At 41.8% G+C, this 25,279-nt stretch overlaps 1 protein-coding gene across 3 annotated transcripts in view; it reads left to right on the top strand.

Moving 5' to 3' along the window:
- Positions 1–5,371: 5,371 nt before the first annotated feature.
- Positions 5,372–25,279, top strand: part of NUP160 (nucleoporin 160) — a 37,700-nt gene continuing 17,792 nt past the window's right edge. The window contains exons 1-18 of one of the 3 annotated variants that reach the window (XM_036325873.1): positions 5,372–5,508; positions 5,773–5,884; positions 7,555–7,765; positions 8,046–8,268; positions 9,542–9,620; positions 10,123–10,237; positions 10,962–11,120; positions 12,709–12,786; positions 13,281–13,378; positions 15,263–15,347; positions 16,898–16,966; positions 19,051–19,134; positions 19,393–19,563; positions 20,303–20,402; positions 20,782–20,947; positions 21,289–21,416; positions 21,502–21,662; positions 24,057–24,190. In XM_036325873.1, the coding sequence (XP_036181766.1) occupies positions 5,409–5,508; positions 5,773–5,884; positions 7,555–7,765; positions 8,046–8,268; positions 9,542–9,620; positions 10,123–10,237; positions 10,962–11,120; positions 12,709–12,786; positions 13,281–13,378; positions 15,263–15,347; positions 16,898–16,966; positions 19,051–19,134; positions 19,393–19,563; positions 20,303–20,402; positions 20,782–20,947; positions 21,289–21,416; positions 21,502–21,662; positions 24,057–24,190 (2,273 nt within the window). In that variant the 5' untranslated portion in view covers positions 5,372–5,408. Of the gene's footprint in view, positions 5,885–7,554; positions 7,766–8,045; positions 8,269–9,541; positions 9,621–10,122; positions 10,238–10,961; positions 11,121–12,708; positions 12,787–13,280; positions 13,379–15,262; positions 15,348–16,897; positions 16,967–19,050; positions 19,135–19,392; positions 19,564–20,302; positions 20,403–20,781; positions 20,948–21,288; positions 21,417–21,501; positions 21,663–24,056; positions 24,191–25,279 lie in introns of all 3 variants that reach the window. The other 2 variants (XM_036325874.1, XM_036325875.1) reach the window with 2 other exon arrangements.

Here is a 25,279-nt window from a genome sequence, read left to right on the forward strand (position 1 = left end):
CACATCCCCAGTGGGAAGTGTGCAGGAGGCAGCTGATCAATGTTTCTCTCTCATCGATGTTTCTAACTCTCTATCCCTCTCCCTTCCTCTCTGTAAAAAATCAATAAAGTATATTTAAAAAAAAAAAAAAAGAAATATGGCTACTTTAAATATGCACACAGATTACATGACTCAGGGAGGACATGCCTGTCCTCAGTCCTGGGGAGCTACTGGTGTGGGCTCAGGTCAGAGCCTGGAAATTAAGGAGAGATGAAGGTGAAGATGCTGCCTGTCTCTAACTTTTAGGCCGCAGACCCTAGAGCTTCAGGGCCAGAAGAGAGCTTGAGGATCAATACATACAATGATCTTCTAGCCTTAGAATCTAAGGATCTGGCGGCTTGCCGAGTGGTAAGAGGTTAGTTGAGACCCGGCTAGAACTTGAACCCGTTTTCTAATGCCCAGCTGATGTTCTTTCCAAAATTTCACCATCCATTTTGCAATTTAGAGTAGATCCTCTCCTAAACTCTTTCCCTTTCCAAATTCTTTTTCCCTGCTGGTTCCCAGCTGGCTGCCCATCCTCAGACAAGATGTCATGTGTGTATGTCTCATGTTGGATTCTTTAGGAAACAGACTCTGAGGCAGAGGTCTGCATGCGGGAGGTTTATTGGAGGGGGATCTTAGGAACTGTACCTCGAAAAGACTAAGGGAGGCAGGTTTGGGCAGAAAAAGAAGTTAGGCTTCACCCAAACCAAACAGCACTCTGGAGCTGAGATGGTCCTTCAGAGTCATCCTAGATCAAGGGGAGGGGGCAGGACCTTTAGACTTTCCATATTGACCGCTCATTGGATGCAAGAAGCATAACCACAGGCAAGGGAGCTTCCTTCAGCTACGAGCAAAAATCAGGGGGTTGACTGTGGACTGAAAGGTCCCAGGTTCGATTCCAGTCAAGGGCATGTACCATGGTTGCGGACACATCCCCAGTAGGGGGTGTGCAGGAGGCAGCTGATCGATATTTCTCTCTCATTGATGTTTCTGACTCTCTGTCCCTCTCCCTTCCTCTCTGTAAAAAATCAATAAAAAATATTTTTAAAAATCGGGGGGCTGAAATGGAAGTGTTGGCATGGTTCCATTCCTGTTTGGAGGCGCTAGGGAAGAACCTGCTTCTGTACCGTTTCTAGAGGCTGGCCCCATTCCTTGCTCGTGGCCCTCTCTTTGTCTTAAATGCCAGCAGTGTCACATATCTCTGACCTTTCCTCTGTCCTCACATCTCTCTCTTTCTGACCACATCAGGGAAACGCTCTCTCCTTTTAAAGACTATGTAATTAGACAGGGCCCACCTGCGTGATCCAGTCTTATCTCTACATACTAACCTATTATCTCTACATACTAACCTATTATCTCTACATACTAACCTATTCACATGTACAAAGTCCCTTCTGCCATGAAAGTATTCACTGGTTCCAGGGATTAGGATGTAGATATCTTTGGGGGCCATTATTCTGCCTATCACAATCTGGATGAAACATTTTTTGGTAAAAACACTTCATATGGCAAGAGCAGCATTATTCACAATAGCCAAAAATGTGGAAACAACCCAAATGTTCAGCAGCTGATGAATGGATAAATACAAATGTATATCCATACAATGAACTATTGTTCAGCCATAAAAAAGGAATGAAGTACTGATTCATGCTATAACATGGATGAACCTTGAAAACATTATGCTGCTCTGATCAGTGTAGCTCAGTTAGTTAGAGCATCACCCTGAACACTGAAAGGTTGTGGGTTCTAGGCTCGGGCAGGACACATACCCAGGTTGTAAGTTTGATCCCCATTAAAGGTACATGCAAGAGGCAACCGATCAATATTTCTCACATCAATGTTTCTCTCTCTCTCTTCCCCCCCTCTTCCTTCCTCTTTCTTGAAAATCAATTAAAAAAAAAATGCTCAGGTGAGGATTATTTTTTTAAATTATGCTAAGTTAAAGAAGCCAATCACAAATGTCACACATGTATGATTCCATTTATAGGAAATAAATAAGCAAACATCCAAAGTAGACTAGTAGTTTTGGCTGGGGAGAAGGGAGGATGGGGAGTGACTGCTAATAGATATGGGAATTGGAGAAGGGGGTAATAAAAATGTTCCAAAGTTAGATTGTGCTGATGGTCACACAACCAGGTGGTAGAGAAAAATCAGTGGATTGTACAAAGAGGTGAGTTTTACGGTATAAAAATACTATCTTAATAAAGTTGTTTCAAAGTACTTTCTAATTATGCTATATTCTTTTTTAAATATACTTTTATTGATTTCAGAGAGGAAGGGAGAGAGATAGAAACATCAATGATGAGAATCATTGATTGACTACCTCCTGCATGCCCCCTACTGGAGGTGGAGCCCATGACCCAGGCATTTGCCCCAATTGGGAATCAAACCGGGACCTCCTGGTTCATTGGTTGATGCTCAACCACTAACCCACTACGGCTGGGCTGTATTCTTCACTTTGTATCACACCAGGAGATACTTTATATCTGGTTGTCCTTATTAGTGAAAAATGCTAAGGTCGAATTCTGGGTTAAGGTGGTAACAACTGGTAGAAACTATAATTTTAACAAAAAAGTTATCTACCTTGCAGAAATAATACTACCTTATGAGGATGACATTAGAACGTGACATATTTAGTAAATCATTAATATGGTAGGTAGAAAAAGCACCACCATCCCCAAAGAAAAATGTCCACGTCCTGATCCTTGAGACCTACATAGCAATAGGAACTTTGTAGGTGTGATTAAGTTTAAGGGGCTAGAGATGGGGAGATTATTCCGTATTACCTGGTGGAATCTCTGGAGCTTGAAATCCTGATTCAGGAAAAATATTTTAAATGGTAGTTCAACAATGCATTTTCATTCAGCAACATTAGGACCTTTACCACCAATATTGACTGTTCCTGAAAAGAAGTACAGCTCAGGTTTCCCCCCTGTTCCCCAGACCTCCTACTCCTCTACTAGGTACCACCTGGTTAAAGGCATCTACCATTCATCCAGTTGTAAACATGGGAAAAAGCCTAGACTTGGCCTTTCTTCTGACTTTCATGCTCACTCACCAGATCCTAATTTTATCTCCTAAATATTCCTTCAAACTTACTCTTGTTTTCTCCATGCCATGCAGCGGTCCTCATCAACTCTCACCTGAAATACTCATTCATTCATTCATTCATCAATATTCACTGAATGCCTCTTTTGCGCCAGGCATGATTCTTGGAGTGTGCAGTCAAGTAGAAGGATAAGGGGGGTGGGGAGGATATAGAAAGCAGGGAGGAACCCAGCCAGAGTGGCTCAGTAGTTGAGCATCAACCTTTGAACCAGGAGGTCACGGTTCCATTCCCAACCAGGACACATACTGGGTCTCAGGCTCAATCCCCAGTGTGGGGCATGCTGGAGGCAGCAGATTAATAATTCTCTCTCATCATTGATGTTTCTATCTCTCCCTTTCTCTCTGAAATCAATAATTTTTTTAAGTTGGGGGGGGATTGAGGATGTAGGAGAGGAAAGAATTGCTGAACTGATGTCTTTAGGCAGGTGATCTAGGAAAAATTGGAAAGGTTGTCCTTGTATGCCCAGGGGCAGTTCAGGCTATAGGAACGGGAAGGAAAGGCAGAGTATGTGGGTATAGACCAGTGGTTCTCAACCTTGGCTGCACGTTAGAATGACCTGGGAATCTTTTTAAAATCCTGACTTCTGGGCCTCATCCTCCAGAAATTCTGTTTCTTTGTTACTAATGTTGTGGCCCCACCCCACAACAAAGAAACAGAATTTCCGGAGGATGAGGCCCAGAAGTCAGGATTTTAAAAAGATTGCCAGGTGATTCTAATGTGCAGCCAAGGTGGAGAACCACTGGTATAGATGCTCGTAGGTAGGGAGATATGGTGGTTGGGGAAGCTCTTTTGATTGCATCAGTTTTCCAAGCGCAGAACAAGCTGAGAGTGAACACGAGGGCAAGGTTAAAGGAGCTATGTTGCAGGTTAAAGGAGCTGTAAATACTCATGTAGGACAGGAAGTGGAAAAAAAGAAATACAATGTGTTTGCTGGGCAGCAGTAGGGTGCACTCCAGGTTCAGAGGAATGATGGAGGTACAGGGAAGCATGTCAGCATGACTATATTTTTCTGCAGGCCTGTTCGGCTGCAAATTTGGATTTAATCACAGTTGTAATTTTTACCCGAGTATGAGGAACAGAACTAAGAAAGAGAGTATTTTAATTTAAACATTTTTAAATATGTTTTTATTGATTTTTAGAGAGGGAGAGGGACAGAAACATCGACTGCCTCCTGCAACCTGGGTATGTGCCCTGACAGTGAATTGAACTGTGGCCTCTTGGTTCATGGGTGGACACTCAACCGCGGAGCCACACCTGCCAGGCTTTAATAAAATGTAAGCAGAGCAAGAAGGAAACATCAAGGAAGCGAGGCACGGCGAAAAGGGGGCAGGAACAATGGACTGGACGCAGAATGAAGGGATTGCATTGATGTGTCCTAGGAGTGAGCTGCAAAGAGAGAAAGGAGTGGTCAGAGTAGGATGGATGAAACAGAGAAAGACCACGAAGGGCTGTGGTCACTGGTAATAACAAGAAATAACAACAGATGTGCTTAACAAACGCTTTCTACCAAGGGGGAGGGGGGAGCCTCTCCCCTCAAAATTAGCATATTCCTCAATATTGAGCATCTTCGCGGCGCTAGATCCGGGTAACGCCGCAGCCTCTTCCAAACCTTCAGATCACGGGTGAACGAAAGGCAAATTCCTTTCACGTATCCATGCGAACGGCATGTAGGTCACCTCAGCAGGTTGCAGCATCAACGTTTTATTGCATCCATTATGCGTCCTTACACAGAATAGTCTTGGGGGGGAAATTCCAACACAAAAGGCCCCTCTGCCTCTCACTTCCGCTCGCCCCGATCCCACGTGTCGGGGAAGAGTGACGAGAAGGAGTCCGGGTCGGGGCGCCCAGACGCAGGGAGAGGGGGCCGCGAACTCCGGATCCCGCAGAGGCCGCGGGCCGCCAGGTCCCAGAACCCCGCCCTCCGGGAGCTCGGCCCCGCCGCCCGCGCCGGTTTTTTAAACAGGGAAACAAACCCGGCCCCGCCCCCCGCCCCGAGGCCGCCGGGAAAAGGGCACCGCCCCCCGCCCCCCCCGGAGACGCCCGGGACCGCCGCGCGAAGGTTCCGCAGACATAGCCGGCTCCTCTTTCCCGTTTCCCCTCGGTCTTCCGCCCTCGTCTCCGGCCAACTCGGTGGGAGCCCCGCCAGGCAGGGTCGCAGCCGCCCTCCTTCTCCCCGAGCTTCTTTACCTGCCGGCGCCTCCGCCCGCCCCGCCCCCGGAAGTGACGACGCGGCCGGTCCCGCTGGTGTCCCGTCGGGCTTCGCGGCAGCGGCGGGAAGATGGCGGCGGCGGGAGCCCTGGAACGGAGCTTCCTGGAGCTCAGCGGTGCTGAGCGCGAAAGGCCGAGGCACTTTCGGGAATTCACAGTGTGCGGCGCTGGTACGGGAGCAGCCGGGGAGGGCGCGACCGATTCTTCCCCTCGCGCCCCTCTCCTGGGCCCCTGAGTCTCTGATTCCCAGTTCATCCTCCGAAGTCCACATGGCTAGAGCCGGGCACGGGCTTCCGTAGTGTCCTGCTTCTTCTTCCTTCTCCCCTTTCTCTCTGTATGGATTGTCAGGCTGTGGTCCTCCGCTTCCTCGGCGCCCTCAGTGCCTGCCGTCCCCGGGGAACCTTGCGCGCAGGCTGATCGCTCTCCTCTTGCAGGGACCGCCGGTGCCGCGGCCGGGACTGTGAAATACACGGAGAGCGCGGGAGGCTTCTGCTATGTGGAGAGCGGCACGCTGTTATCCGTCACCAGGAACAGGTTCATTCATTGGTAAGTGCGGTGTTCGCCAAACCCCCAGGAAGGTCGGGTCGTTCTCCGAGTGTCATCCTCCAAAGCGATGCCCAGCCGGAAAAAAGAAAGACCGTTTTCTAATCTTACGTGAATCCGGAGGAAATGAAGGAAACCAGGGTCCTAGGGGATGTGCCCCATCAGGGCAGTACTGAACGCAGAGGAAATGTAGCAGCGTAAGGGATAGAGCCCCGGGGGCCAGGTGTAAACATAAGCCCGTTGTGTTTTTATAATGCTTCATAGCGCCCGTCACTCTGCAGACAGGTTTGAGCCCGGCAGGCACTCTGCTAGGTGTGTTAGGGGTGAAGTGATGAACGAAAACCACCACCATTGTCATCATGTAAGATGTAGCGGCGTTAGGTGGGGGCTCACCTTCCATGGGGCCCTTTTCAGAAGGAAAGACATTAAATCGATGACCACAGCATAGGTATATAAATACATATTTTTCATACTTGATTCAGAGGAAAAGTATAGGGACTGTGAGAGGCTAAGGGGAGGACCAAATGTTTTCTGTGGGGGTGGGAAAGCCTTTAAGGAAGTCCCATTTAACCTGAGATCTGAAGGATGAAGGGTTGGCCAGGCAGGGGTTTGGGGGAGAGAGCAGTTGGGCAAGAAGGATCATCATATGCAAAGGCCATGAGGTGGGAAGAACTTGAAGAGCTGACTGTCTGTGGCTTGAGTGCAATGGGAGAAAGTGATGTGAGAGATGCTGAGATTTGGGGAGGTAGGAGGGACTCATTGAGGTGAGGAAATAGAGAAAGCACAGCCATACAGCACAGTGGAAAAAACATGATAGCTAGATGGGGGCCAGAATGGGTGACGGAAAGGCAGAGGCCTGGGAAGAGTGTATTTGAGTGTTTATGGAAGCAGGAGGGATATGCTTAAGACAGTCAGGAATTGGCCTTTAATTGCTGTAAGGCAGGGATGGGGAAACTTTTTTCTGCCAAGGGCCATTTGGATATTTATAACATTTGTAGACAATACAAAATTATCACTTAAAAATTAGCCTGCTATCTATATATAGCCTGTTAGTCAAACCTTTTCTTAACTTGCCCCTAATGCCTTGGCAGGGCTAGACCGAATGATGTCATGGGCCATATGTTCCCCACCCCTGCTGTAAGGAGACCCATTTTGGGGGGAATAATGTGGGTAATATGGTAGATGAGATGATGGGCTACCACATGGCAGAGTTGCACCTGAAGAAGAGTCTACCCTGCATCCTAGCGGGAATAAGTACCAGAAGTACTAGAGGGGGAAATACCCGTATTTATTAGGGTCACTGTGAGTTGAGGCTGTAGTTACATACATGGAGGCCACATTCTTTCACAAGTAATGTGAAAGAGGGAGGGAGGTGGCGTGGATTTTCATTATAGTGGGATTTAAGTAAGTGGACTATCTAGTTTGGAAATACCTCTTTTTAACAGGCACATAATATTTGAATTTTATATTGTGCTGTTTTGTATATCTATATAATGTGGTGGTTTGGAATGTAAAAATTGGTCTGAATTTCTTTGTCCAAAATTTTCATACTGGGAAAGTTCACCTGGAAATTATTTTCATATATTTCAGTGCAACAATCAGAAAGAAAAGCATAAGCATTTTGAACAAATGTCTTTTTTTTTGTCTCCTTTTTTTTTTTTTTTTTTAAACAGGAAGACCTCCGGAGATACACTGGAGCTAGTAGAAGAGTCACTGGACATAAATCTGTTGAATAATGCAGTTCGCCTCAAATTCCAAAATTGTAGCCTCTTACCCGGAGGGGTTCATGTCTCTGAGACTCAGAATCATGTGATAATCTTGATATTAACCAATCAGACAGTGCACAGGTTGCTTTTACCTCACCCTTCCCGGATGTATAGGAGTGTAAGTTGGTTAAGTCATTTATTTCCCAGGTGCCTCTGGTTGTCACAGATTTAGAGGAATATCCTTTGGAAGTGAAGGAAATGTGGATTCCTTGTTAGCCCTCACCAAGTATAATTTGATAGTTACTGCTTAAAATGATCAGACACATTTTAAGTTGAAGAAATAGAGTTTATTAAAAAGAATAGCTTTCTTTTTAAGCTCAACAATTAGCAATTGAGAGGAACTGCAAAATTCTGCTCATTCTGGATTTAACAGATTTGTCTTTCTGATTTCTCCACAGGAATTGGTAGTTGAAAGTCAAATGCAATCAATATTCACTGACGTTGGAAAAGTTGACTTTAGGGATCCTTGCAACTATCAGTTAATTCCAGCAGTCCCTGGACTCCCCCCTAATTCTACCGCCTCGGCAGCCTGGCTTAGCAGTGATGGGGAAGCCCTGTTTGCTCTGCCATCTGCTGCTGGGGGAATCTTTATTCTTAAACTACCTCCTTATGACATACCTGGTAAGAATGGGAACTGAGCTTGGACTTAACTTTAAACAAGGAAGGCTGGGCTTAAAAGCCCAAACCCATCATTCAATACAGGAATTGCTTCCATACCAATGGTCATTCAGCATCACTTACGTAGTGAGCCTACTGCTTTACTGTTGTTTTTCCAAAAGAGCAAGATTTTATACAGTGGATGAGGAACTGGAAGGCTTACTAGAATATGGGAAAAGATAACTGCAAGACAGCCTATTCTAAGGTCGCTAGTAGAGATGAGTTGACTAGTGGTCTTCAGGTTGAGGTATTATAACCAAAATAATTGACACAAGGAAGTTGGCTTGCTGATCCCCTGCTCCAAGTCACCACCCTCTCTCGCTGGATTATTGCTGTAGCTTCCCAGATGCCTCTCCAGACCTGTCCTCGCCTCTACAGAAACTTCTTGGGAGATTGATACACTTAACACCTAAATCGAGTCGTTACCACTCTGTTCAAATCATTCAAATGAGGATTGTTCTTCGTCTCACTCTGAATAAACCTAAAGTCCTTACATTGGCATACAGTGACCCCCGGCTGCCTCACTTTACCTTCTTTCCCCCTCACCTTCTCGGCATCGGCTGCTTCCCTTCGCACAAGTCCCCGAACGTACCAGGCATACATTCCGCAGGCCTTTGGCCTGGAGTCACCTTTCCCCAGCTACCAGCTTCGCTCCTTCCCTCAGTTCCTTTAGGTCTTTGCTCAGTGTCCCCTTGGTGAAGCCTTCCCTGACCACCCTTTTCGAAGTTGCACACCCGCCCTAGCATTCACTATAGCCTTTCCGTGTTTTATTTTTCGCTTCTTAATGCTCTACTTAGTTTGTTATGCTCTAGTTAATTTGTTAACTCTTGCTTCTCCCACCTCCCAGTGGAATGTAAATTCCATGAGGGCAGGAGTTTTTTATTTTGTTTACTGCTCCATCTGTAGCACTTGGCACTGCCCAACACATGAAGGGTCCACAGTGATTTTTTGAGAGGAATGAAGTATTTCTGAGCAATATGAGTTACTATTTATAAATGGCAACAATTTTCCCTAGGAATCTGAAAATGTCATTTTTATTGAGCCAATAATGATTCAAAAGATTTTAGGTATAATATTCATGGAAAGCACATCCTAAGATTTCCCTAGATAGAAATGTGTAAGCCTGTCACCTGTTATAAAGACCTAGTTCATAGTTGCATCCTTCTCACCTTTGCGTTTCGCTGAGTATCATCAGAGGTGGCTTGGATACATCATTGGTCTGTTTTCAATCTTGTAGGGATGGCGTCAGTTGTGGAACTGAAACAGAGTTCAGTAATGCAACGACTGCTTGTAGGCTGGATGCCAACAGCTATCAGGTAAGTGATGCCTGCCAGGTGAATCAAAAGGCCTAAGAATTTAATCTTTTTGCACTGTTCGGCACTGTTAGTAGTGCTTCCATTCTTACTCCAAGGCAGATATAAATGATACTGGAAAGGGTCAGAGTATGCCCAACATCACATTCCATCTGAGGAGAGCCACAGTGCAAAGCCCACTTAACTTGGGATTGGACACCTTGACAACAGAAACTGGCTTCCTGTGTATGCTCTCAATATCCAGTTTGGCACTCTGCCCTGACTTACCAAATCCAATTTTATGTAATATTAGAAGTAGAAAGTATTTGATGTTTAGAACAGTATTCCATTGTTATGTAGAGCCTTTTAAAATTTATCATAGTCATTGGTTGTAAATTAAATAGAAACTAGTGACCTTATGCCAACATACAATCTGTTGCTCCTGTTAACTGTGCATTATCTCTTAAATTGGGATTTATAACGACCAGAGGATTTGCAATAGTAAAACTTAGCCTTATGTTTTTAGAGGTGATCAGGGGTCTTCAGATCGTCCCCTCAGTCTTGCTGTTCATTGTGTTGAGAATGATGCCTTCATCTTTGCTCTGTGCCAGGATCATAAACTACGCATGTGGTCTTATAAGGTAAAATGCTACATTTTTAGTTACAGTAAGTTAAAAAAGGATTGTGAATTGTAAGATAATTGAAGTTAATCTTGCTGCTTCTGTTAGATTATCAGATCACTTAGTTTGAAAATTATGGGCCATTTCCAGTTTCATTTTTCATACATTTCTCAGCTAAATTTTCATCTATATTTTGAAAATTATGAAATAATAGAAAAGTTGAAATAATATTACAGAGTATATCCTTCCCTTAAGATGAACAAATATGCTTTTTTAAAAAATATATGTTTTTATTGATTTTAGAGAGAGAGGAAGGGAGAGAGATAGAAACATTGATGAGAGACATATCAACATCCATTGCCTGCCTCCTGCATACCACCTGCCAGAAATTAAGCCTACAACCCAAACATGTGCCCTACCCAGAATTGAACTGATGACTTCTTGGTGCATGGGTCAATGCTCAACCACTAAGCCACACCAGCCAGGCTAAATATGCTTTTGAAATGCAGTTGGTAAAATAATTTCCAAGATTCACAAAACAGCTGATAATTATCTCTATCAGACTAAGATAGTTTCATCTTAGCCCTCAAAAAAAACCCACAAAACACACACACCCACACACCTGTATGGTCCTTCAGCACATAAATTAGGCAGAGTGCTAGATGTAATGGATGAATCCTTTAAAGGGGGAGGAGACTTGTTTTTTAACCTAAATATTTTTTGATGCCACTTATTACTTGGGCAGGACCAAATGTGCCTGATGGTAGCCAACATACTGGAGTATGTCCCTGTGAAAAAAGACCTTCAGCTCACTGCTGGGACTGGACACAAATTACGACTTGCTTACTCCCCTGCCATGGGACTCTATCTGGGGATTTACATGCATGCACCAAAACGGGGACAGGTATGAAACACATGACATGTATGAAGTTATTCTATACGTGGGGAAGTGGCTGTGAACTCATCAAGTCTGTTTCAGCTCTTCACGTCAGCTTCAATGTCTCCTTTCTGCAGAGGTGGTGGGTTTTCTGCTCATGTGTGGATTAAAAGATCATGCAGGAGAAGTCAGGATGAAAGGGTGTAGAGAGTTTAAAGGAATATGAAAGGAAAAGTTAACCAAAAACCAACAAGAAAACAAACTTGCAAGTCTGTGTGAAAAATGGAGTTATGAAAGGGGTATAGGTGTTCATAGGTGGTTGAGGGGAAATTAAATTTTAGAAATTTGCTCATCTAAACACTAGCTGTTGTATGTAAATGAGGTAAGTAGGAAGTAATACAATGATATAATAGTGTGATAAACCGCCATTTATTTGGTATTGTGTGTTTGGGACAGCGTTAGTACCATTTAAGTTAAATAACAAATGCTTGTACTGCTTGCTCTGAGCTCACACTTTAGATATTATCCATTTAATCTTTTTTTTTTTTCCAAAATTTTTTTAAAGGGTTTCTTTCTCTTTTTTTTGTCTAAAGTTTTACATATATCTTCTTTTTCCCCAATCCATTTAATCTTAACAGCATTCCAGTAGGGTTTGTCCTCACTGTGCTAGAGCTGATTCCCATGCTGGCTGCGGCCCTGCCTGGGTGCCATCCTCATTCCTGTTGGACTCTTATACCACACTTTATTATTTTTTAATATATTTTAATTGATTTGAGAAAAGAAGGGAGAGAGAGAGAAAAATATCAATCAGCTGCCTCCTGCACCCCCACTTTCAACCAGGGATCGAGCCCACAACCTGGGCATGTTCCCTGACCAGGAATTGAAGTGGCAAGAATTTTATTATGATGAAATACTGGTAGAATATTTAAAGGCATACCACATCCGAATAATCAATGTAAATATTTTCTTTCAAAGTTGTAAGTTTTTATATCACATTTTGTAAAAGTTTTCATAAACAAGGCTTTAAAGTAAACACAGGTGACATGAACCATTCATTGCTATTAACTTATTGTGTTTTTATGCTGTTTTATACTTTTTTGAATTACAGTAGCAGCAATTAAGTTATTTGTATTTTGCTTAAGACAAAAATGCCTTTACCTTGCTATAGAATAAATACATTTCAGTTAAAAAAGAAAGTTATGATAAATGTTACAATATAGATAAACCTTAAGGACAAGTAAAATAAGCCAGTCACAAAAAGACGATTACTGTTAAGATTCTACTTATATAAAATGCCTACAGTAGTCAAAGTCATATTGATAGGAAATATAGTGGAGGCTACCAAGAGCTAGTGGGAGAGGGGAATGGGAAGTGTTTAATAGGTACAGAGTTTTGGTTTTGTAAGATGAAAAATGTTTGAGGGATCAGGTGCACAATAATGTAAATGTGCTTAATACTTTTGAACTGTACACTTAAAAATTGTTAAGATGATAAATGTTATTGTGTATTTGACCATACTTTTTAAAGAATTGGTTTCTATATGCTAATAAACTCTTGTTTAGACAAGTAGCATATTGTATTTCAAGTAATAAATTACCAACTTACATTTTAACAGTTCTGCATTTTCCAACTGGTGAGCGCCGAGAATAACCACTACAGTCTAGATCACATTTCTTCCCTGTTCACTTCTCAGGTAGGTTCAATCATCCTTTGCATGTCACATAAATACAGGAAAGAAGTATTGGCTAACTCAACTATATTGTCCTGGAATTGAAATGCTAAAATGGAATAGTTCATGATATATGCAAACAAAATTTCATTTTGGTTTCACCTCGTTCTTGGGGCACTGTCTTTTGTTTTTATGCTTTTATCTCTCCTACGGATATAAATTTAAGTCATTATAAACTGCTACCCTTTCTTATTTTATTTACTTTTAATATATTTTTATTGATTTCAGAGAGGAAGGGAGAGAGAGATAGCAACATCAGTGATGAGATAGAATCATTGATCGGCTGCCTCCTGCACACCTCCCACTGGGGATTGAGCCTGCAACGCAGGCATGTTCCCTTGACGAATCAAACTGGGGCCCTTCAGTCCACAGACCAACACTCTATCCAAACCGGGCGAGGTCTATCCTTTCTTATTTTAAACCCCTTATCTCCCCCCGCTCCCCCTAATTCCTCCTAGGAAACACTGATTGACTTTGCCTTAACCTCTACGGATATTTGGGCCCTGTGGCATGATGCTGAAAACCAAACAGTAGTGAAATACATCAACTTTGAACAGTATGTATCACTTACCTCTGTCATCCTACCTTACCCCAGGCAGTTTCATACTAAGGAAAAGAGAGCTTTTTATGTAGAACCAAAATCAAGTGTTTGTATATAAAGAATTCTGGCTGTTGTTAACTGTTTCCTGGAAAACCTTTTATGTTCTTACCTTTTGATTTTAGGATGAAATGAGGATTCTTAGCATTGGAATGAAATGAAGAAAATACTGAATTTTTTTCTTGTTTTTTTGAGAGATAGCACATATCCAAAATACTTCTAATCTGGGAGGGTATTTTTTGCTTCTAAGCAAAGACTATTTCTGATACGCACCACTTCCAAAAGACACTGAAACCCCTTTGGGAATCTCAGTTTCCTCATCGTGTGGAGATAGATTACACAAATACAGTGCTTCTCAAACATTTTTTAAAACCGGAAACCCTTTTTCCCCCCAAAAGATAATGAACTCCACTATATAACAAACCTAGTGGTTTATGAATATTATAATACAATTTAATGTATCAGTATTGAGAATTTCTAACATACATCTGGTAATTTTTTTTTTTTAATATATTTTATTGATTTTTTACAGAGAGGAAGGGAGAGAGATAGAGAGTTAGAAACATCGATGAGAGAGAAACATCGATCAGCTGCCTCCTGCACATTTCCTCCTGGGGATATGCCCGCAACCCAGGCACATGCCCTTGACCGGAATCGAACCTGGGACCCTTCAGTCCGCAGGCCGATGCTCTATCCACTGAGCCAAACTGGTTTCGGCCATCTGGTAATTTTTTAAAAGATTTTTTTATTGAATTTTTTTCTTTACGAATATTTTATTGATTTTTAGAGAGGAAGGGAGAGACAAAGAGAAACATCAATGTGAGAGAGCAACATTGATTGGCTGCCTCCTGCACGTATTGCACCCACAACCTAGGCATGTGCCCTAACTGGGAATCAAACTGGCAACCTTTCAGTGCATGGGACAGTGCCCAACTCACTGAACCTCTGCTGGCCAGGGCTTCTGAAGATTTTTTTTTAATATATTTTATTGATTTTTTACAGAGAGGAAGGGAGAGGGGTAGAGAATTAGAAACATCGATAAGAGAGAAACATCGATCAGCTGCCTCCTGCACATCCCCTACTGGGGATGTGCCCACAACCAAGGTACATGCCCTTGACCGGAATCGAACCTGGGACCCTTCAGTCTGCAGGCCGACGCTCTACTCACTGAGCCAAACCGATTAGGGCTGAAGATTTTTTTTATTGAATTTTTTTTTTTTTTTAAGAATATTGTATTGATTTTTAGAGTGATTTTTAACAATTGGTCAAGCAGTCAATGCAGAGGTTCAGTGATAGGGCCCTCCCTGCCCAGATACTGCCAATGGCATAAGCTTTGCTTTTATTCATCACTAGAGGTGGTACACGAAAATTCATGCCCTCATCCCAGCCTGCGTCCTCTCACAGTCCAGGATACCTTGGGGGATGTCCACCTGCCAGCTTAGGCCTGCTCCCTGGAGGATCAGGCCTAAGCTGGCAGTCAGACATCCCTCTGGCAGCCTGGGAACCCTCAGGGGATGTCTGACTGCCTAAGCCGCAGTCGGACATCCTTAGTACTGCAGAGGAGGCGGGAGAGGCCCCTGCCACTGCCGCTGCACTTGCAGCCATCAGCCCAGCTTGTGGTTGAGCAGAGCTCCCCTTGTGGGAGCGCACTGACCACCAGGGGGCAGCTCCTGTGTTGAGTGTCTGCCCCCTGGTGGTCAGTGTGCATTATAGCAACAGGTCATTTCCAGTCAGTGGTTCCCGGTCATTCCGTCTTAGGGTCAATTTGCATATTACCCTTTTATTATGTAGGATTATTATGTAGGATTGTTCTATAGACTGATGGACGTTTTTTCTCTCTAGCAATGTTGCAGGTCAGTGGAATCCAGTTTTTATGCAGCCTCTGCCAGAGGAAGAGATCATTATCAGAGATGATCAAGACCCCAGAGTAAGCAATGCTAAAGTATTACATAAGGGGGTGGTTTACTCCGATTACTAGTTGCAGAAGAGCCAGTTATATTAGAACTCCTGCAGCTGCAGGTGAAGGAAACCACCTCTAACTGACGGGTTTAAAAGGAGAATGCATTGGCTGGTTCCGTGGCTTCAGCCGTGGCTGGAACAGTGCCGTCAAGGCTTGATCTCTGCTTTGTCTCTGTTTTGCTTTCCTCCTTGTTGGCTTTATTCTCAGGCAAGCTCCCTGCCTGAGCCTGTGCATTTTGTGAACCAAGCAACCCCAGAGGGAAGAGAGCACCTCTGTCCCAGGTCCTGGAATAGATGCTCACTAGCCTGGCTTGGCTCATCTAGTAATTCCTGACACAGTCACTTTGATCAGAGGAAAGAATATTCTGGCTTGGCATGAGAAACATGTCCAATCTGGGCCTTGCTGTTGTGGAAGGTGGTTGAAGTAAGTTGAGTATGGATAGTGGAAGAATGGTTCCCTAGAAAAAGAAAAGGGATTTGTTAGTAAAAGAAGGGGAAATGGATTCTGGGCAGGCACAAATCACTGTACTACCTCTGATGGTACATGCATATAAGCTTGAAATAATATAAATGCTGGAAGAGGTACATGCTATGAAGAAAATAACTTTAAAAGGTAGTGCATTAGGGAACAAACAGGCCAGTCCTGTTTTCCAGGGTCACCCTTGGGATAAATGGTAGAAAAAGCTTTCAGTTGATGCCTTGGTATTAAAATGAGATGTAAAAGATTATGGGCTATGATTCTGAAACTGACTATTTGTGGGATTGGAAAGCCCACTTTAAATATCTGAAATTGAATATTGCCATGTTCCTAATCCCAAGAGTTTATTAGCACTTGACTTTAGTCTCAACGCCAAAATCAGATGCTGATTATTAAAATCCTTGTTTTTCCCCTTCATTCTGGTCATTTTATCATGCCCAGAACCCCAGTACAAGGTAAGAACTTGAAAGAAAGTCAGTCAGGTTTATTATTCTGGCAAATCTGGTTAATGAAATTGGGTCACAATAATTAGATAGGGTGAGAGTTTCCATTTTATTCTCACTACGTCATTTCCCCGCTTAGCTTATTGCAGTTTTCTGTTTGTTTTTTACACATAACTCCTATTATTCTTTGGGGGGTTTTCTTTAATATGTAAGCCATAAAATGTGTACTTTGTGGGTAGTGTAGAAGCCAGTTTAATTGTTCTTACTAGTGCATATCACCAGTAAGTGAGATTTGCCTCTCTTTGGTTTAAGTTGGGAGTTTAATAAATTGGTTTCCAGTGGACCCGGTGGTGCTCATGAGGAGCACACTGTGCTTCTAGTTGGTTCAGACACCACAGCGCGCACTTTCCGGGGGAGGGGGGCGTGGGCGGATATAGAACTGCTGCACTACCTGTCACTGCTCAAATGTCCAAGGGCCAGATTTCCATGTTCCTATAATAGAAACTCAGCTTTGGTGGAAACATGTTAAATTCTTCAGTTTTTCCAATTTTTATCTTTTTAGAATGATAACTAATTTTTGTTTTAATGTTCTAACAGGAGATGTATTTGCAGAGTCTGTTTACACCAGGACGGTTCATAAATGCAGCTTTATGTAAAGCTTTACAGGTCAGTTAGAAAATATTTAATGTTTATTTAAGTTTATCTGTGTTATTACTATTGTATAATTAATGACTGCTATTAATGTTTGTTGTTTTGCACGTACTATCAACAGTGAATGTGTTTTTGCAATTGCATAATGCCATTTTTAAATAAACACTATTTATAAATGTGTTTGTAAATGCTATTATAATTTTTATAAATGGTCTTTCTATTAAGTGAGACTCCCAGCAGGGCGGTAAGATGAGGTACTTTCCCAGTGACTAATTAAGCATGTCAGTGGTACAAAGAGAAATTTGTGCCTGCCTGATTATGAAAAGATACCACACTACACTACATGTAATCTCTATACTTGAAAGAAATTTAAAATATTTTCCAATAAAACATAAAAACAGTTAAAAATAAATAAAATATTTTCTTGGTTGGTTTTGGTGGTACTCTCTTTTTACCCTTTTGTTAGTACAGTGAAGGTCTGACTTGGTTCAGGTTCAATCTAAAATCTAAACTTCAAAATTACATGGTTTAAGAGATCCTTAAAATTTTACAAAAGGGCCCTGACCGGTTTGGCTCAGTGGATGGAGCGTCGGCCTGCAGACCGAAGGGCCCCGGGTTCAATTCCGGTCAAGGGCATGTACCTTGGTTGCGGGCACATCCCCAGTAGGATGTGCAGGAGGCAGCTGATCAATGTTTCTAACTCTCTATCCCTCTCCCTTCCTCTCTGTAAAAAATATATTTAAAAAATTAAAAAAAAAATTTTACAAAAGGACTCTTTACATTCACTTAGGCTTCCTTAAATTGCCACACTTGGTGAATTTAAAATAGAATATCACTCAGGATGGAAAGGCCCCTTAGAGTCTCCTATCTGACCTCCCACGCACAGCAGAAGTGAGGCTTCTGTGAAGGAAGCTCCTCAGCTTCTAGTTGCCTCTGCCTCCCATTGGCAACGTGCTCATTGGCCTTTGTGTTAGTGATTGCTCGCAGACTGTGTCATTTAAAAGTTCCTCCCGGTATTGGGTCAGATTTAACCCTTATCCTTTTAGTGGCTTTTTCCTTTTATAACATCATAGAACTTGTCTCTCCTATAAAGCAACCTTCAGATATTTTAAGAATTTTTTTCATGTTCTTTTTCTCCAGAATTAATATGCCAGTTCTTTAACTTTCTCCCAATTGGTTAAAAAATAAAATAAAATAAACAAACAGTGGGGGGGAAAATGTTCCAGACCCTTGACTTTTCTTCCAGGTACATTTTTTTGTTTGTTTGTTTTTAATCCTCACGCGAGGATATTTTTTCCATTGCTTTTTTAGAGAGAGGGGAAGACAGAGAGAAACATCGATGTGAGAGAAACACATCGATTGGTTGCCTCCTGCACAAGCCCTGACCAGGGCCTGAGCCAGGAAAGAGCCTGCAACCAAGGCATGTGCCGTTGACTGAACCCCGAGCCTTCCGTCTGCAGGCCGACGCTCTATCCACTGACTCAAACCAGCTAGGGCCCAGGTTCATTTTTTAATATCTGGCTACCCTATGTTTCTGTTTTCTCTTTGATAAAACTTCTGAATGATATGGTCACTTTCTCCTCTTTTCATCTCATCAGCATTTTTTTCTTGTTAACAATAATCAAGTGTATGATAATATTTCTCACAATGTCTCTTGTACACTGAAGTACTAGATAATCAGTAAGGCATTTATCAGATGTTTTCCTCTATGAAAATCATTGTCAGTAGTGAGCCACCATCACTGCTCTAGCTTAGCTTTGTGCCGGTCTCAGGGTGTGTATATTCAGTATCACCTTATGTCTTCCTTCCAGCTGAGTAATAGCCATTCTCCTTCCTTTTGCTTTTTGTAATGATCCAAATGTGCCCTATTATAACTCTTTCAGAATCGTGGATTTCTATAGTTTATTCTGGTCTAAACTACCCTAAACTTGATTTCAGTTATGGGAATTATTTGCACAATGTTAGGGATAATTGTATATTCCAGTCATGTCTAGTCTTTATGTGTTGTTATATATTGCTTCAATGCCTTCTAAACTAGAGCATTTTTCATTTAGTTTTAGGTATTATATAACTCTCCCACATGTCTCTTTTAATTTTAGATTTTCTGTCGAGGAACTGAGAGGAATTTAGATCTTTCCTGGAGTGAACTAAAGAAAGAAGTTACTTTAGCTGTTGAAAGTGAGGTGAGGTCTGGGTAAAGAAAACATAAATCTATTTTTCCATATTGATATGGGCAGATTGGTACTGAGGAATTCACTAGGAGTATAAATGTTTAAATCTTTTAATTAGAGAATTAGATATACATTTACCTAGACTGTGGCATGTAAGCCATAAGGATTATTCATTTGGCTCTAGCTTAGTAAAATAATATTAGACAGTTATGTTTTGGGGGAGAAAGATCCCTAATGGTATTAAGAGTTTCTTTTCTTTTTTTTTGCCAGCTCCAAGGAAGTGTAACAGAGTATGAATTTTCCCAGGAACAGTTTCGAAATTTACAACAGGAATTTTGGTGCAAGTTCTATGCCTGCTGTCTTCAGTATCAAGAAGCCCTCTCTCATCCGCTCGCCCTACATTTGAATCCACACACAAACATGGTGTGCCTGCTGAAAAAAGTAAGGACATTGTGGCGTAGAGAAGAACTCCTTTAGACAGTCGATGAGTCTTGCAGAATGCTAGTCTGCTGTATGCTGCAGTTGGCTTTTAGGACTCCCCCGTCCCCCAAAATTCTATTTCATTCGTATTTAGATAGTCTTCTGCATTGTTTGTACTTCTTTGCATTCCATTTTATTTACCTTTTATATTGAAGAGATTTCAAACTTAATGTAAAACTTACAAGGATAGCACACAGAACTGTATACCCTTCACCCAGATTCACCATTTGTTAACATCCATTTGCTTTTTTTCCTTCTATATTTTTTTTTTTCCTGCTCCACCTGAGAGTTAGTTGAGGACTTCATGCCCCATTATCTGTATGTAGTTTAGCATGTGTCTAAGGTCAGGGGTATTCTTCCATAATCACAGCACAAGTTAATGATCAGGCAAGTTGATATTGATGTAATATTATACAGTTCATATTCAGATTTTACCAGTTGTGCCCATGAGTTTCTTCTTGATCTGGAATCCAATCCAAGATCTTGCATGTTATGTCATGGGTTACCTTAATCTCAAACTGCTGTCAGCCTTTCTTTGTCTTTCATGATATTGACATGTTTTAAAGTCTATACCTATTGTTTTATAGTGTCCCTCAATTTGGATTTGTGTGGTTGCTTCCTCATGATAAGATTCAGGTCTTAATTGTTTTCTACCTTTAAACATTCACTGAAATGAAGTTAACTGGGTTTGTATTTCCAGGGGTACCTGTCTTTCCTTATGCCTTCCTCCTTAGTGGATCATTTGTACCTCCTGCCTGATGAGAACCTTTTGACTGAGGATGAGACAACCATATCTGATGGTAATAGTAATGTTATGTCTATATGTAATCCCCTTCCTGCATGAACCCTACACTTTGTTTCAATAGCCACTGTGACCTTGCCTGGTCATTTTATCACACTAGATATTTTAAGGAAACCTGAAGAGTCCTAAGCATCTCTAAGACCTCAGATAAATCCTTGGCATTTAATTATTGATATCCATATCATAAAAGTGTAATATGCTTATTAGAGCAGATGTCCTTCCGGACGAAGCCAGGGCTGTGAGGGCCAGGGCTGCGGTGGGCGGGAGCCGAGCCCCTTGCACGAATTTCATGCATTGGGCCTCTAGTTTTCATATAGTATTAATCAGTAGCTCTTCATTGGCTTGAGACATGATTGTTACCTTTCTCTTATTCATAGATGTGGATGTTGCTCGGGATGTCATATGTCTTATAAAATGCCTTCGGCTGATTGGAGAGTCTGTGACTATGGATATGTCAGTAATGATGGAGATGAGTTGTTTCAACCTACAGTCGCCAGAAAAGGCTGCAGAACAGATTCTGGAAGATTTGATCACTATTGATGTGTAAGGAGAATTTAGGGTAAAGTGAACTTCCTAATGGAAATTTAGCAATTTTTAGCACCAAAGTCAGGTTTCTAATATACATTAAAGTACGTACAAAGTAGTGGCTTAAACTGTTCACTGTTAAGTGTTTTTTCCACATTCATATTGTCTGTCATGTGTGGAAAAATAAGGTAAAATTTGCTTCATGGAGTAGAAGTATCTTGTATCCCAGAATGATTATCTCCATTCCTTTACTGTGGCTGGATTTCCTATTTCTAAGCACATTTCAGTTTTCAGGACTTACACAAAGTTTATCTTCTATGTCTTTGATAGTAATAGGAGTTTTCTAATTGTCCTTCTAGAGAAAATGTGATGGAGGATATTTGTAGTAAATTGCAAGAGATTAGGAACCCAATCCATGCCATTGGGCTTCTTATACGGGAAATGGATTATGAAACAGAGGTGGAAATGGAAAAGGGATTCGATCCAGGTAATGACAAAACAAGAGACGTGCCTTTTTGACTTAGAGAAGAAAAATGATTTAACTCCTTTTTTTTTTTTTTTTTTAATTATAGCTCAGCCTTTGAATGTTCGAATGAATCTTTCCCAGCTCTATGGTAGTAGCACAGCAGGGTATATCATGTGCAGAGGTGTGCATAAAATTGCCACAACTCGCTTCCTCATCTGCCGAGACCTTTTGATCTTACAGCAACTATTAATGAGACTCGGAGATGCAGTAAGTACTATTTGAGAGAAAACTTACGAAGCCTGTTGTACACCTACAGGAATGTGGCAGTGTGTCAACTCTATGAGCACACAGATTTTGTCTTTATTCTCTGCTCTGTCTCCCATGCTTGGCCTTTAGTAGACCTCTATAAAAGTCACTGCATTAGGAATGAGTAAGCATAGGAATCTAAAATCACAGATCAAGAACGTAGGAGCAGATTGTTTCACCGTTTCCCTTTGTATGCATAATGCTAGGAAGTTTTCTCAGGTTGGCTGTCCCAAAATTGAGTATTATTAGTACGACTTTGGATGTGATGGCTGGGTCCCATTTAGTGGGAGGAGAGAGGAAGAGAAGAAAACTCTCCTTCTGCGGTACGGGATTTACCCTGAACACTATGGAGGTTGCAGTGTGTCTTTAGGGCTCTCCCAGCTCCTTTCTGTGCTTTCTTTTCCACCGTATTCTTACTCGCAGGCTACCAGATTCTAAAGATTCTGCAGTCCTTGCCACCACCCGCTGCATGTTCCGTGTTCAGAAATTAGCTTTCTGTCCACAGTAAGAAGTCCCTTTTGTTTTTCCTTCAGTAATTTATAATGAGCCGGCAGGAAGCAGTCTGATTAAACTAATTCATGTTAATGTGTAAAGAATTAAAAGGCCTTGTGTTCCCAGAGGTATTAATACTTTTAAACCAGAATTTATTAACTCAAATACATTGCTAATGGTAGAATTTAGGGTAAAAATAAGGAAAAACATTTAGGAGAAGATGATTTGTTTAGGGCCACCAAGGAGAAAGAGAGTCTGTCCCTTAGGGCAGCCCTTATTAAGTTCTTTCCGATCTTTATAGATTTTCCCATTTCTCTAGGAGCTTGGGGTTTTTGGTTTTCTTTATGGTATTTTTTTTTTTTTATTGTAAACTTTGTTGGTTTTTCCTAAACATAGAAGTAATAGATGTTTATTGTAGAGCCTTTATATGGAAGCCTTTTTTTCCTAGTAAACAAAAGAAAAATAAAGATTCATCTGTAACCTTCTATACAGCGATGACCATGATTTACATTTTGTTGTGCACACTTTATCTATGCAAATTGTTTTTTGTTTTATTCATAAAATTAAGATATTCTACATGTTATTTTTTTGTAATCTGATGGTTTCTATTCTTCTACTTACAAATTTCATCTGCATTTTTACATTAAGTATTCTATCATATTATTTTTAACTAGAGGCCCGGTGCATGAAATTCGTGCACTTAGGGGTGGGGGGTCCCCTCAGCCCAGCCTGCGCCCTCTTGCAGTCCAGGAGCCCTTGGAGTAGAAGTCATGAGCCCCGCTTGCCAGTCATGAGCCCTGCTTCTGGCTAAGCAGTGCTCCCCCTGTGAAAGTGCACTGACCACCAGGGTGCAGTTCCTGCATTGAGCATCTGCCCCCTGGTGGTCAGTGTGTGTCATAGTGACTGGTCATTCCACCATTGGGTCAATTTGCATATTAGCCTTTTATTATATAGGACTAGTGGCCTGGTGCATGAAATTTGTGCACATTAAAAGGGAATTAATTAGAGGAAATATTTTAATATTGCTATTTGCCCTTTCTCTATAATAGAAGTGTCAGCGATGAAAGAAAATTAGTAAAATGTATATGAAAATAATATATCATGCAAGACCCAGACCCGGCCGGCCCCACCCCTGTCAAGTCCCACTGAGCGGGGGACGCAGCCTCACGTCCCCCAGCCTCGCTGTACACACAACCCCGCCCGCCCGCCTGTGCCTGCCGCACACTCAGCCTCCTGCTTGATCAGTTGTTATAGTGGGAGGGCGTCATGGCCATTTGCATATTAGCCTTTTATTGTATAGGATTATCTAGTAACAATTTTAATTCAACCAATCTCATTTGTGGCCATCCATGTTATTGCCAGTTTTTTCTTATAGCTGTAACTTTCTGTAGACCTTTGCTTATATCTCCAGGATAAAGTGTAAGAACTAGAATTGATTGGTCATAGGCTATATACATTTTTAAGGCTTTTGGTTGCAATGCCAAATTTTTCTCTAATAGTCATACCTATTTTTACCCAAGACCAGAAGCGTAAAAAGGTCTTAGATTTCCCTAGTTCTCCTCTTGAATTCTCAACCCACAGATTTAATGAAAGTTAAGCTTTTCAAATTGTTTTCTTTTTCACCGTCATCTCCCATGAGTTGGTGAGCTGTTCTTAATTATTTTTATACTGCTAAATGTTTGGGTAGATATTTTTGCCATCTGCCACCCCAAAATATAATGTTGCTGTTATTTATGTGTAAATGTTATTTTTTAAATGCCCTTTGTAACTGTTAATTTTATTTTACCTCCACCTGAACCTTAAGAGTTATCATTACTAATTGCTGTTCACTATCTTACCCCATCCCCTACCCGTCACGTACAGGTGATTTTGGGAGCCGGTCAGCTCTTTCAGGCTCAGCAAGACTTACTCCATCGAACAGCTCCCCTACTCTTATCTTATCGCCTCATTAAGTGGGGATGTCAGTGCTTGGCAACTGATGTTCCAGTTGACACACTGTAAGTTTAATTATTTTTTCACTATCTTACAAGAAGGAATTTGTAAACATTGTGCTATTATGTATTTTGCCTTTAAAATTCAGAGAGCTTTTAATTTTTTTTTTTTTTAATGATTTGAGAGAGAGAAACATCTGTTTGTTCCACTTATTTATGCATTCATTGGTTGCTTCTTGTATGTGCCTGACCTGGGATTAAACTTGCAACCCTTTGGTGCACTGGACAATGCTCTAACCAACTGAGCCAACCAGCCAGGACCAAGGAGCTTTTAGATGCTTCATTTTCTAAAAGTTGAAGGCGACTTACAAGAATGAAAATAGCCCTAGCTGGTTTGGCTCAATGGATAGCACATCAACCCTTGGACTGAAGGGTCCTGTGTTTGATTCCAGTCAAGGGCACATACCTTGATTGCAGGCTTGATCCCTGGCCCTGGTTGGGGCACATGCAAGAGGCAACCAATTGATGTGTGTGTCTCACATCAATGTTTCTCTCTCTCTCTCTCTCTCTCCCCCTCTCTCTCCCCCCTTTCCCCCTCCCTTCCACTTTTTAAAAAAAATCAATGGAAAAATATCCTTGAATGAGAATTAACAACAAAAAATATGTATTTTCTATGTATGTATGTATGTATATAATGTAAAGATAAATTTTGTTGAAGGCAAAATAATAAGAGGTCAGAGGGGAAGTTAGGCTACACACAGAAACATTGTGCTAATTCTTTTTTTTTTTAATACATTTTATTGATTTTTTACAGGTAGGAAGGGAGAGGGATAGAGAGTTAGAAACATTGATGAGAGAGAAACATTGATCAGCTGCCTCCTGCACACTCCCCACTGGGGATGTGCCTGCAACCAAGGTACATGCCCTTGACCGGAATCGAACCTGGGACCCTTGAGTCCGCAGGCTGATGCTCTATCCACTGAGCCAAACCAGTTAGGGCTGTGCAAATTCTTAAAGGCAGGCTGAGATTCTTTATAACCCCAAGAAAAAAGAAAATCCAACAATTACAAGATTCACATTTTCTGTAAGATAAACCACCTGTTTTCTCTGGCAAAGGAAGGCTTTTCATGACATGGAGGCCTTGGAGACATTCCT

This window comes from Myotis myotis, unplaced genomic scaffold, assembly GCF_014108235.1.
Source record: "Myotis myotis isolate mMyoMyo1 unplaced genomic scaffold, mMyoMyo1.p scaffold_m19_p_10, whole genome shotgun sequence".
Classification (NCBI taxonomy): domain Eukaryota; kingdom Metazoa; phylum Chordata; class Mammalia; order Chiroptera; family Vespertilionidae; genus Myotis; species Myotis myotis.